Raw genomic sequence first — 13,964 nt, 5'->3', positions numbered from 1 at the left:
AGCAAAAGAATTCTGACACAAGATTCCACTTATATAAAAAGTATAAAAACAAGCAAAACTAACACATACTTTAGAAGTCACTCTAGCAGTTACCCCTAAAGGATGGGAGTAGGTAATGACTAAAAGAGGACAATGACTAGAAGTAGAGGTTTATTCTGAATATAGGGAATTGGGTCAGTTAAGTCAAATCATTTACTATCAAGAACTATCCTGTCCAATATGGCAGCCACTAGCCACATGTGGCTATCAACCATTTGAAATGTGGTCAGTCCAAATAGAGATGTTCTCTACAAAGCCACAGCACAAAAAATTGAATTCTTTCTATGCTGATCACTTATGGAAATGATAACCTTTGTATATATTGGGGTAAATAAGATATATTATTGGAAAAAATTTTTAATATAAAATTTAAAAATATATGAAAGATGGTCAACCTCATCAGTAATCCGTAACCAGAAATGCTGGTTAAAACAATAAGTGGGGCACCTGGGTGGCTCAGTTGGTTGGTCGTCTACTTTCAGCTTGAGTCATAATCCCAAATCCTGGGATCAAGCCCCACATGGAGCTTCTGGCTCGGTGTGGAGCCTGCTTCTCCCTCTCCCACTGCTCATACTCTCTCTCTCACTCTTTCTCTAAATAAATAAATAAATAAATAAATAAATAAATAAATAAATAAATAAATAAATAATAAAATCTTTTTAAAAATGTTTAAAATAAATTAATGGACCTAAAAAGTTAAAGTCTACTCTCTAAAAAAAATAAAAACAACAAAAAAATAAAAATAAAAACAATGAGTTTTCAGGGTGCTTGGGTGGCTCAGTCAGTTAAGTATCTGCCTTCGGCTCCCAGGACCCTGGGATTGAGCCTCACACCTGGCCCCTGCTCAGCAGGGGATCCTGCCTTTCCCTCTCCCTTTGCCCCTCCCCCTGCTTGCGCTCTCTCCCCCTCGGTCAAATAAATAAATAAAATCTTTAAAACCAAACAAGAAAAAAATAAACAAAAAATAAAATGAAACAAGTTATAATTTGGCAGGGATTTCATTAAACTTAAAAAGATTTAAGTAGGGGAGCCTGGGTAGTGCAGTCAGTTGAGCCTCTGATTCTTGGTTTTGGCTCAGGTGGTGATCTCAGGGTCATGAGATGAAGGCCCCCCATCAGGCTCCATGCTCAGCCCCTGGAATCTCTCTCCCTCTCCCTCTGACCCTCATGCTCATGCTCTTCTTCTTTTTCTCTCTCTCAAATAAATAAATAAATCTTTAAAAAAAAAAGAAGAAGAAGAAAAGTATAAAAAGGAAACATGCAGATGTATGTTCACAGCAGCATTGTTTGTAGTGGCTACACACTGGCAACAGCCCAGATGATCTGCTGACAAGAAAATGGATGAATAAACTCTGGTACATTAGTACAATGAACTAGTGAAAATTCATGAATTTTCATGAAAATGAATCTGTGAAAATAACTGAACTACAGCTTCATGCATCGACATGAATGAATCTTCAAATTAATGGTAAGTTTAACTAAGCAAGCTATATAGAAGGGGCACATGGCTGGCTTAGCTGGAAGAGAATGCAAGTCTTGATCTCAGGGTTCTGAGTTTAAGCTCCACACTAGGTGTATTTTTTTTTTAATTTTTATTTTATTTATGATAGTCACACAGAGAGAGAGAGAGAGAGAGAGAGGCAGAGACACAGGCAGAGGGAGAAGCAGGCTCCATGCACCGGGAGCCCGACGTGGGATTCGATCCCGGGTCTCCAGGATCGCGCCCTGGGCCAAAGGTAGGCGCCAAACTGCTGCGCCACCCAGGGATCCCCACACTAGGTGTAGATATTACTTAAATAAATAAATAAACCTAAAAAAAAAAAAGGCTAGAGAATACAGATAAAACTATGAATATAAAGTTCAAAACATGCCAAACTAAGTACTATATCACTTATCCATGTAGGAAAACTATAACAAAAAGCAAAGAAATAAACACAAAATTTGAGACAGTGATCACTTCTGTGGAAGAAGCAGACGGTTATGAACAAGGCAGGACCCAGGCACTTCAAAAAGATTGATAATGTTCTCTTTCTTTTTCATGTTTTTAAAGATTTTATTTATTTATTTGAGAGCAAGAGCTCACACAAGCAGGGCAGAGAGGCAGATGGAGAAGAAGACCAGTTCCAGCTGCCCAGAAACCCCTTCACAGGCTTGATCCCAAAACCCTGGGATCAAGACCTGAGCCAAAGACAGACACCCAACCAACTGAGCCATCCAGGCACCTGGGTTATGTCCTATTTCTTAAGCTGAGTGTTCAGTGCACAGCTGTCCATTTTATAGCTATGCCTTAAAACTTCCCATATATACAAGCCTTTCTTTCCTTCCTTCTGTCCTTCCTTCCTTCCTTTCTTTTTCTCTTTCTTCCTTTCTTCCTTCCTTTTTTTTTCTTTCTTTAAAGATTGTATTTTATTTATTCACGTGAGAGACAGAGAGAGAGAGAGGCAGAGACACAGGCAGAGGGAGAAGCAGGCTCTATGCAGGGAGCCCAATGAGGGACTTGATCCTCCAGGATCACAACCTGGGCTGAAGGCAGGCGCTAAACCGCTGAGCGACCCAGGGATCCCCACAAGCCTTCTTTCTTGTTCTCAGTAGACCAGTGGCCTTTTCTTCAGGCAAATCCTGCAGAAATAACATTTATAGACCAATGGATTGGCAAATGTTAAAGATCCTGAGAATATCCAAGATTGGTAAGGGTGCAGAGAGAAAGAGTAATCTCATTTATTGTTAGAGAGAGTGTAAGTTTATACAAGTATTTTGGGAAGTTAATCTGGCAATATTAATAAAAAGTATTTGCACATCTTGTAAACCCTTTAACCTAGTAATTCCGCTTTTAGGAATGTGCCCTATGAAAATCCGCACACATTTGCCCAAAGACAGATGTGTAAAACTGTTGACTATGGTACTGTTAACAACAGTTACAAACTGGAAACAACATAAGTACCCACTCACTCATAGATATGGTATCATCCACACTATGGAATACTACACTGCTGATAAATAAACTTCTGTGAACTGACAGAAAATTATCTCCAAGATAAAGAAGGAAAAAAGCAAGGCACTAATTCATAAAATATGACTTCCAATTTAAGTACATATACATACCCATATATGTTCATAGTAATTGCCAACTACTATATATAGCAATTACTATGTGCTGAGCCCTACTGAGCTCTACATGCTTTATATACATTAGTCCATTTAATTCTCATAATAATACTATATGGTGAATATTATTATCAACATCCTTATTTCATAGATGACAAAACCAAGGCACAGACATTAAGTATCTTGCCCAAGGCCCTATAACTAACAAGGGTCAGAGCCAGGATTCAAACCCAGGTCCTGGGGCTCTAGAGTCGGTGCTGTTGATCACGATGCCAAGGGCATTTCTAGAATGTAAGCACGTGGGAAAAAGCACTAAATTTATACATATTAAACAAAAAAAGGACAAAGGAGTAACGGAACCTTCAGTTCATACTTCTACGGTTTTTTTGTTTTGTTTTGTTTAAGATTTTATTTATTTATTTGACAGAGAAAGAGCACAAGTGGGAGAGGGGCAGTGGGAGAGGGAGAAGCAGACTCCTGGCTGAGCAGGGAGCCGGTACCGGGCTTGATCCCAACCTGAGCTGAAGGCAGACACTTACCCGACTAAGCCACAGTGTTTTAAACTTTAGCAACAAAAATGTGTTTGTGCAGCCTGGTCTAGTAACATGTTTAAATAAACAGAAGGCAAGAAGAAGCGCTAAACTTGGAATTGGAGGTGGAGTCTAAGTCAAACTGAAATCTATTAGTCCTTGAGCAAGTCACCTTATCTCTCAGGGCCTGGTGTCTATCTGCAAAATGGTAGTGATAATATGTACCCTGCCCACATTTAAGGCAGACAGGTAGAGATGCAAGATAGTGTGAAAGTGCTCTGGAACCATAAATCACTCCACATACGTGAGACAGCATTACTTTCCCAAGGAGCTCTGGGAAGACATGGGGAGGAGGGTGGGTGAGCCAGACCATCTACATGAAGCCTGTGAACAAATCTAGGATTTTTTTCTCTGGCACCTCGGCCTCCAAAACCAGAGAAGCCAGTCTGCAAGGCCATGAACTTCAACCCACAACCCCAGCCCAGACCTAAGAAGGGAAACCCAGGCCCATCTCTGAAAGGTGCTACTAGCTGTTTTCTGGAGCTGGAATGATCTCAGGGCTGTGAGCAGGTCCCAGGGAGCTTTAGGAACACCCCAAAATGTCTAGCAGGGTGGTCCCCTTGGGGACTCTCCAAAAGGCAAGATAGAAAGTAGAGCCTTCTTCTCTAGGGAAAAAGCAGCAGTTATTCACAAAGTAAGCAGCCTCTAACCTCATAAACATTCTCGGGGAGAAGCCCAGCCACCTCCAAATTACAGGCAGCCTCTTGCTTCTGTTCAAACAAATCTCCAGCTGTGAGTCACTTCTCAGAGCGGGGAGGGGATAAACACATAGCTGAAGGGTTAGAGATCAAGGCGCTGAGGAGAAAGGATAGGGAGATAAAGAGGGAGGCCCCAGAGGTTCTCACACCCCAGGCTCATGTGCCAGGGGACAGATCTATGGGAAAATATGTTTCCCTTGCTCCCATTCCCCAGGCTGCTAAGGGGGCCAGAAGCATGGGTGGCAGGTGAGGTGAAGGGTCTTTCTAGGAAGAAGTAGGGCAGTGGATACTGTCCTTGAGCTGGAAACCAGCATCCTTAATTCATCTTCACTCTGTAACCCATTCCTCCCTCACTCTGTCCCTCAGTCCCATCCCCTCTCCTACCCGAAATGTATGCAGTCTCTCAAACAGCTGCAGCAGCCACCTCAGGTGTCCCCTTCTGAGTAATGGGAATAGCCATCTCCCAAGAGGCCAGGACAAGGAAAGCCCCAATAAAGTCACAGAGGGCCAGATGGGGTGGTTGGGGCTTACCCTTTCTGGGCTGCCACTACACTCTCAGATTTTGGGCAGCCTTGGTTCTGGCCTTTTACAGGGCTCTCTAGGCCAGAGATGGCTCTTTGTTAAGTATGACACAAAGAATTATTCCACTCCTTCCCACAGATTAGCCAACAAAACAGGTGTCTACTTTTTGTCCAGCTACCTGCCCAGAGGCATGGGCTGGACGAGCACTAGGCAGAGAGGCAGCGGGGTGACTGGGAGGTGAAATGACAAAAAGGATTTAGGGTGGTACCCTACATGGGGTAGCCTTTCTCATTACCTGGAGACCTGGCCCACAGAACCGCTGGGGCATAAGAGGCCTCACACACACTGAATGTGTACAGGAGGGCGGTGGGCTCCTGAATGCTCAACTCCTGCTGTGTCAGTGGCTCTCCAGGAAACCTGCCAGTGCACGGCCAGCCCGGCCAGCCCGGGATGAAGGGGCAGTTCCCCCTCCCCTCTGTCGTTATTTCGTCATTTATCATTTTTGTGCCCCCAGACCCTAGAAGATCATTTCCCTTTTCCTCCTTCATCTACCCATCTCCACCATACCCTATATTTTCTTCTCCTCTTCCTGCCCCTGCTGGCCACGCTTAATCTAGGCACCAGCCTTCCTGGCACATACTTATTCCCCTAACTAAACCTCCCCACCCCTAGAAAACAAAAGTATTTCACAAGACTCTGCATTGTGACCCAAAGAGGCATGTACCATAATTACTAGCAGGCGGGGAAGCTTGTCTCACCTGCTCTGAACACATGTGTCTAGAACCGAAACCATCTGGGTGAACACCCCATCCCCCACCCCAGAAAAATATGACAAACATCAAATACCAGGTGATTGGGTAATTCCTATCCCAGATCCTTTGGCAGAGCTCAGGATGCCCCAAATTCCTGGCAGGGCTCTCTAGAAAGTAAGAACCTGGATGTTGTAAGGAGGAATTTATGCGTTAAGCTTGGGACAGGTGTCATGAATGGAAGGAACCGACAGTCGACAAACTTGAAAGGCTCCTCCTCTGCCCAGGAGTTTCTTCCCTACTCTGGTGTCACAGAGCCAATATTTTCACCATTTAAGAATTCATTCATTCTTTGGAATAAGCCTCAATGAGTCCAGAGGAATCCTCTGTCAAAATCCAAATAATCTGACCCAGCAATTCCATCATAGGTAAGTCTCTCCAAAAGAAATTAAAATATACATCTATACAAAAAGGGGGGAGGGGCACCTGGGTGGCTCAGTTGGTTAAGCATCTGCGTTCAGCTCAGGTCATGATCCCAGGGTTCCTAGGATGGAGCCCTACTCAGTGGAGAGCCTGTTTCTCCCTTTCCCTCTCTTCCCCCTTCTCATGCTCTGTCTCTCACTCTCTCAAATAAATAAAACCTTTAAATAAACCCAAAAAACATGTAAGCAAATGTTCAGAGCAGCATTATTTATAATAGACAAAAAAAATAGAAACTACCCAATCATCCACCAACACTTATCCATGATGAACATACGTGATAATATATCCATGCAATGGAATATCATTCAGGTTTATTTATTTATTTATTTAAGATTTTATTTATTTATTCATGAGAGACACAGAGAGGCAGAGACATAGGCAGAGGGAGAAGCAGGCTCCCTGTAGGAAGCCAGATGAGGGACTCGATCCCTGAACTCCAGGATCACGACCTGAGCTGAAAGCAGAGCTGAACCGCTGAGCCATCCAGGTGTCCCATCATTCAGCTTTAAAAAGGAATGAAGTACAGGGGCCCTGGGTGGTTCAGTTGGTTGACTGCCTTTGGCTCAGGTCATGATCTCAAGGTCTTGGGATTGAGCCCCATGTCTGTCAGCAGGGAGTCTGCTTGTCCCTCTCCTTCTGCTCCTCCCCCCCGCTGGTGCTCGCTCCCGTTCTTTCAAGTAAATAAAATCTTTAAAAAATAAAATAAAAATAAAATAAAATGGAATGAAATACTGATTCCTGTTACAACATGGATCAACCATAAAAACTAGCTAATTGAAAGAAGCCAGTCACAAAGGATCAATCATACATTAGATGATTATATTTACATAAAATGCCTAGAACAGGAAATCTCAGAGAAAGAAAATAGACTAATGGTTGCCTAGGGCTGGGTGAGTGGGTTAAGAGAAAATGAAGAGTGCTAATGGATCAGGATTTCTTTATGGCTGAAGAAAAGGTTTTAAAATTGATTGTGTTGATGACTGTACAACTCAATGACTACACTAAAAGCCACTAAACTGTACATTTTAAATGGATTATTTGCGCAGTCTATGAATTATGGCTCATTAAAGTAGTTACAGAAAAAAATGAGGCCCACTGTAAACCTTCAATAAATCATAGCTTTAGTTAAAAAATTTTTTTTTTTTTTTTTTTAAGGATTGGAGTTCAGGAAAGACTTGATATTAAATAATTCAGCGGGGACGCCTGGGTGGCTCAGCGGTTGAGTGCCTGCCTTCAGCCCAGGGAGTGATCCTGGAGGTCAGGGATCGAATCCCACATTGGGCTCCCTGCATGGAGTCTGCTTCCTGCTTCTCCCTCTGCTTGTGTCTCTGCCTCTCTCTTTCTCTCATGAATGAATAAATAAAATCTTTAAAAAATAAATAAAATAAAAAATAAACTAATTCAGCTTCTGAGATCCTAAAGGAATAATATCTATGCCAGTGTAAAGACAAAAGGTTCAAGCTATAGCTGACAGAAAAACTCCAAACCACCCCAGCGTTGAGAGAAACTCCCTAGCCAAGATTGATCAAGACAAAAAAAGTAGAGAAGATGGAAAAAATGCAAAGATTCTGTGGAAGATTAATATTAAAGGGAATCATCTTACCAAAGAGCCCAGAGCATCATGGGACATCAAGCTGCCTAGGCCATGAGTCAGAAAAAAGAGGAAAAGGAAAGGGGCCTAGAGCAGGATGCTAAAACAGGAACCCTAACCATCACTCTTCTAAGACCAGTCCTGGCTGAGATGGTACCAGCAAAGGTTAATCTGGGTGCACTATAGGCCCCTTCTCATCCTCGAGACCCTCTACTGGCAGAGGCAAGGGGAAAGGAACAGATAAGAATAAATGTGAACACGATGAGAAGGAGCAAACCTTGACCAGACCAGGGAGTTCTCATACTCTTCCTCCATCCCTTGGGTGGGGGGGGGGGGGTCTCATGAGAGGCCAAAACAATCTCATTTATGCCAGTAGGAAGAGAAAACAGAAAATAAGAGCTACCACCTGAGCACTTATCATGTGCCAGGCACGGTGCTTAATGTTTCATACATTTTATTTTATTTAATCCTCACAACATGGGACACCTGGGTGGCTCAGCAGTTGAGTGCCTGCCTTTGGCTCAGGGCGTGATCCCAGGATTGAGTCCCACATCGGGCTCCCTGCTGGGGGAGCCTGCTTCTCCCTCTGCCTAGTCTCTGCCTCTCTGTGCGTGTCTCTCATAAATAAATAAATAAATAAATAAATAAATAAATAAATAAATAAATAAATAAATAAATAAATAAATAAATAAAATTTTTTAAAATAAATAAAAACCTTAAAAAAAAATCCTCACATCAACTTTGAGAAGGGTGCAATTATTAGCCCTGTTTTACATGTGAGGAAACAAAGACTGAAAAGATTAAGTAATTTACTGAAATGATCTCAGGCAAAGCAAACATCAAAGCCCTGACTACAACCCCACTCTAGGGTCAGATTCCCAGGGCCAGGCTCTTAACCACAATGCTACTAACAGAAATGATAGTTCAGGAGAGCCTAGGTGGCTCAGTCGGTTAAGCAACTGCCTTCTGCTCAGGTCATGATCCAGGGTCCTGGGATTGAGCCCCACATCGGGCTCTCTGATTGGTGGGGAACCTGCTTCTCCTTCTCCCTCTGCCTGCCACTCCCCCTGCTTGTGTGCTCTCTCTCTCTGTCAAGTAAATAAATAAAATCTTAAAATAGAAAAGAAATCATAGTTTAGCCAAAAATTGTGATGTAAATACACTGGGAAGATGGGAGAAGAGAAAGGGAGTGTGTAAGGGGCGAGACTATAAACTTTCCTATAATTTCTACAGCAGGAAGCCAATAGATGTCTAAAACCTATAAATCAAGAAGCATCACTAGAAGCATATTATTTAGAAACATGAGGGTAAACACCAAACAAGAGTGCTAAGAGTTGATGGTGGTGTCTCCATGGGATGGGGTTTGGAGCAGGAAACTGCTTGCTATTTTCTTTTCTAAAGCCTTTTGATAATGTTAAATCTTTTTAAAATCATGTACATATATTCCCTTGATTGAAAAACATTTTTTTTTAAGATTCTATTTATTTATTCATGAGAGACACAGGTAGAGGGAGAAGCAGGCTCCATGCAGAGAGCCCAATGTGGGACTGACGGGGGACTCAATCCCAGGTCTCCAGGATCAGGCCCTGGGCTGAAGATGGTGCTTAACTGCTGAGCCACCCAGGCTGCCCTGAAAAACAATTTATAAAGAAAAAAAGAGGACCACCTGGCTGGCTCAGTCAGTAGAATATGCAACTCTTGATCTCAGGGTTGTGAGTTCAAGCCCCACATTAGGTGTGGAGCCTACTTAATTAATTTTTTTTTTTTTAAGAAAAATAAACAGATCATTCAAAACAAAGTCTAATGTAGTGAATTTCTGTTGCTTTTGCTACACAACTTCCATCTTCCTCTACTGGTAAGAACACTTGGTTTTGCTCTGGACAATCTCCCTCCTTTACTGGATAATCTGGCGGGACTGTTTATCAATCAAGGAACCCTACAATGTGGGTGAGGGACCAATGATACCCTCTCCTTGGAACCTTGGACAGAATGGCAAAAAAGAGCTGGAACCAATACACTCAGGTGTAGAAACCCTCCACTTATACAGATCCAAGACTTTCCTGGTTCACTTTTTTAAATTGAAGTATAATTGACAATGTTACATTAGTTTCAGGTGTACAACACAGTGATTTGACAACTCTAGAGTTACGCTATGCTCACCACAAGTGTAGGTACCATCTGTCACTATACAACGCTATTATATAACACCATTTAAAAACAGGGAATGCTTCATGAGTTTGCATGTCACTCTTGCACATGCTAATCTTCCCCATATTGGTTCAATTTTAGTGCATGTGCTGCCAATACGAGCACCCTTGGTTCACAATTTTTAAGCTTTCCCTTAAATTCTGTGACTGCCCATTTTCTCCTAATAAATTCCTCCTCTGCTTAAGTTAGCTAGAGTTCCTCTCTGCTGCTTATAACCAAAGGAACTTAATGGGAATGTCTAATAAAAATGTCTGAGGTTTGTTTGTGCTTCCATTTGCCAGTATAACTTACTCAGTGCCTTGCAAACTCCTCTGATTTAAAAAAAAAAAAATTTACCTCAAGATCTAATAAGCATACACACACATATATAATATGTATACATACATATAGCTGAGACAAAACTTTTGCCAAAAATATCCACCCTAACACTCTGATAGCACGGATTCTATTTCTTATTTTTCTAAGACTTTATTTTGTTTAGAGCAGTTTTCAATTCACAACAAAATGGACAGGAAGGTACAGAGATTTCTCAGGGCCCCCTACCCCCATACATGCATAGCTTCCTCTATTACCGCTATCACCCACCAGAATTATGTATTTGTTACCAAGAATGAATCTACACTGACACATCATAACCACCCCAAGCCCATGGTTCCCCTTAGGGTACACTCAAATAAAGTGAATAAGGTACATTCTGTGGATTAGGACAAAAAAAATCCTCTGTGCTCTAATCATCTCCCCTCTACCCTCCAAACTCCTGGCAATCACTGATCTTTTTGTTGTCTCTAGTTTTGCCTATTCCAGAATGTCATATAATTGGAATCCACTTCTTTTCTAATGCTAGGGTTCTAAATCACTGGTGGTGATGATCTGCAGTTTGAAAAACATTGGCTCACTGTACCTCTTGCATCTGCCTCCAACAATAAAATTAATCCAAAGACTATATTAGCCATATTTCCACATCCAAGTGTGATGCACCAAAAGGCACATGGCCTGGCTGATAGGGAAACATCAACAGAGTCCCAGGGTCCTGACTCCCACTAGGACATACCAATCAGTTAAACTGTCTACACTGCTGACACCAGGAGAAACATCTATTCATTTGCATATTCAATCACTCACTTGGTGCCCACACTGACCATTCACTCCATGGTGTGAATATACTACAGCTTCCTGGGGACTGTCCAGAGCCATAAATTCTAACCTAGCGCTGGCTCAGAGGAGAGGAATTCAGTCTGACTGACTGATTGTTTACCATCTCCTCCCGGTCCTTAACAGCTCAGGAATGTCTCCAAGAACAGATTCCAGTAACGCTTATTTCATTCGCAGCTTTGAAGTACAATACCTCTCATGTCCAGCCTAGGGAAAAGGAATAAAGGGAATTTCTATTTCCCCTTGTTCTAAACATCTCTGATTAGGTTCAAACTAATTCATAGCTGGATACTGACTGAATTCTTTACTATTTTCCTACTGACTACTTCTCCCCCATGAGGCAAGGAACAACAAAACATCAAGGGACAGAAGAGTGTGTCCAATCATTCTCAACAGCACCAATACCTTGGTCTTAAGACCCTCCCAGATCTCTTTTTTACAATAAGCAAAAAGAAACCCAACACCCCTCTCCTGTATTTTCCTCATACCCGCCTCCCTACCTCAACCATTCCAAGACAGTGAGCAAGAACATGTAGTAGGTCTGGGGGCTGACATAATAGAGGATGGATTCCTTTATTGCTAGGAAACTGGCAAACTACAAAAAATGAGGGATTGGGGGTTTGGGCAGTAGCTCGACCTGTAATGTGGTAGAAACACTCATAGACTGGACAGAAATGGAGAGGAGACTGTGAACAGAATTAAGTGATCATCTGCACCCTAAACCTGAAATGAGAAACTATCCCACGAGTTATTCTGAAGAGCCATAATTGGGGTGCAGCAGGGTTAGCTCCCTCAGGGGGCATGCTGAGACTAGAAGCGAGGAAGGGACTCAGATACAGAGCGAAGGGAGGGGGAAAGGAGGATACACACTTCCCATCACCTCGGCTCCTATTTCACTCCCCCCAAAATAGCTTGAAAATCCATGAGACAGTACACACGTATTCTGGGTCAAGTTCCCCAGCAAAGCCTAGAAGCAGCCACAAGGTACCGTCCTCTGCCTTCGAATAGGAAAAACCATACGGTCATTCGGGGTGGAGAGGAACCAGGGCCAGGGGGCCAGGGAGCCAGGGAGCCAGGGAGCCAGGGAGCGAGACTTGTTAGCACTGGAGGCCGTCCCTCTCCGTCCCTCTCCTCAACCCGCACGTCGTCCGGAAGCTCTCCCGCGGGTCACTTCCCTTCCCTTCGCCTCGGTTTCTGGCAACTCCTGCATCCACCTGCCCGGGGCCTGGAAGCTAGACCCGGAAACGAGGTGAACAAACCGTCCCAGGAGCCACTGGTTGGCCGATGGGGGTTGGGGAACCAGGAGAGCTGCAAGAGGAAGGAGAAATCGGGGCAGAGTGGTGACCCGCAAGCGGGCAGCCCTATCCCTCCTACTCCTAGCGAAAGGGGGAGCTCCTGGCCACCTGGGCGTACCTGGAGACCTGCCGCCCCACCCTTCGGTTCAAGCCCTGGGATTTTACTCCCTATCCTTTGTCTTCTTACTGACCACCCAAAGCACCATTAAGTTCTTGGGAGGGCCTCTGAGACCACAGGAACCACAGAAGAGCCTCACCTCCCCGTCGGACACCCACAGTCCCAAACACAGAGATCCTCCTACGACCCACGGGACGCCTGAGGAGCGCGCAATGGATCCCCGCGCGGGGTCCCGGGAGGAGCCGCAGAGCCCTCCAGGGGGCAGGGATGCCCCGAGTCCCCGAACGGCCTTCCTGCCACGACCCCCACGACCCCCCACTGCCCGCCACGCGGCGGCAGAAAAAGAGAAAGAGAAGCGCGGCGAGAGCCGACGGCCTCAAGCCGGCCCCAGGCGAGGTCAGCGAACCTGGCGCGAGGCGCAGGAGGGACCGAACTGGAGACCGGGAGTACCGGGCGGGGGAGGCTGTGCGGCCGCACTTACCGCAGTCGGGCGCTCGGGGTGCACGTCCACCAAGGTGCACCAGCTCCGCGTCCCGTTCATCTTACTCCCGCGAGGGTCGCCGCACACGAACCTACCCTCCGCCCAGCCGTCCGGCGCCTTCTAGGCGGGCGCGCGTGGAACCGCCCCCTTGTATAGACGCGCCGGGGGCGGGACTGCCGGCTGGACACGCCCCCAGAGTGCCCCCCGCCAATGAGAGCGAGCCGAGGAGCGGGTGGGCGTGACCGGGAGCGTCCGGACTGGCCGCTCGGCTCTCTCTCAGAAACGTAAAGGTGTTTATGAGGCTACCTGAGGGTGCTTAACCGAGATTTTGCCTAGCCCATATGCTTGCATCTCAAATATTCTTCGTTAATCTTGCTGCTACCTTTTCAACTCCAAGGTCACTGTTGGTGAAAGAGAATTACCCTGCCTGCCCCTGAGAGGACAAGTTGGAAAAAAGCTTCCATACGTTCTCCTCTCCCTATATATAGGCCACTTTTGTGGAACTGAGCAAAACTTTCCCCCATCACGGTAGAAAATGCAGGCACCAGAGGCCAACTTACTCAGACTGGCCTAAGCCAGTCTGGCAGGCGCCCTGCCCTGGCAGGAGGCCCAGGCCAAAGTCAAAGCCAGCTTGGTTCTGGGTGGGGCTTGTTATGTAGAAGCTATTACACCAAGTTGCCCTTATATGGTTAGGAGAGGCGGGACACGTTGCCTTAGAAGGATTGTGTATTCTTGAGAAAGGATGAGCCTCAATTTCCAATAGCATCTGCTCCCCAAATCCAGATTACCATTTTAAAGTCTTACAGGAGAGCCAAGGATGGAGTCTCTTCCAACCCTGCCTTTCTCTGCAGATTGGCTGTTCCACTGGGCTGTGGTCCACCTGGAAAGCAGGCAGATGGTCTGACCCACTCTTGAGTGGGCAGTGCCCCTGAAT

General features: G+C 44.9%; 1 protein-coding gene and 1 pseudogene across 2 annotated transcripts in view; both read right to left on the bottom strand.

Moving 5' to 3' along the window:
• TUFT1 (tuftelin 1) overlaps nt 1–13,165 on the bottom strand; it is a 47,221-nt gene extending 34,056 nt beyond the window's left edge. The window contains exon 1 of one of the 2 annotated variants that reach the window (XM_055312129.1): nt 13,031–13,165. In XM_055312129.1, the coding sequence (XP_055168104.1) occupies nt 13,031–13,090 (60 nt within the window). In that variant the 5' untranslated portion in view covers nt 13,091–13,165. The remainder of the gene's footprint in view (nt 1–13,030) is intronic. The other variant, XM_055312130.1, reaches the window with a different exon arrangement.
• LOC129501574 (U6 spliceosomal RNA) lies at nt 9,990–10,089 on the bottom strand (annotated as a pseudogene).
• Nucleotides 13,166–13,964: the final 799 nt, after the last annotated feature.

This window comes from Nyctereutes procyonoides, unplaced genomic scaffold (genome assembly GCF_905146905.1).
Source record: "Nyctereutes procyonoides isolate TBG_1078 unplaced genomic scaffold, NYPRO_anot_genome, whole genome shotgun sequence".
Taxonomy (NCBI): Eukaryota; Metazoa; Chordata; class Mammalia; order Carnivora; family Canidae; genus Nyctereutes; species Nyctereutes procyonoides.
This window is presented reverse-complemented; position numbering and strand designations above follow the sequence as displayed.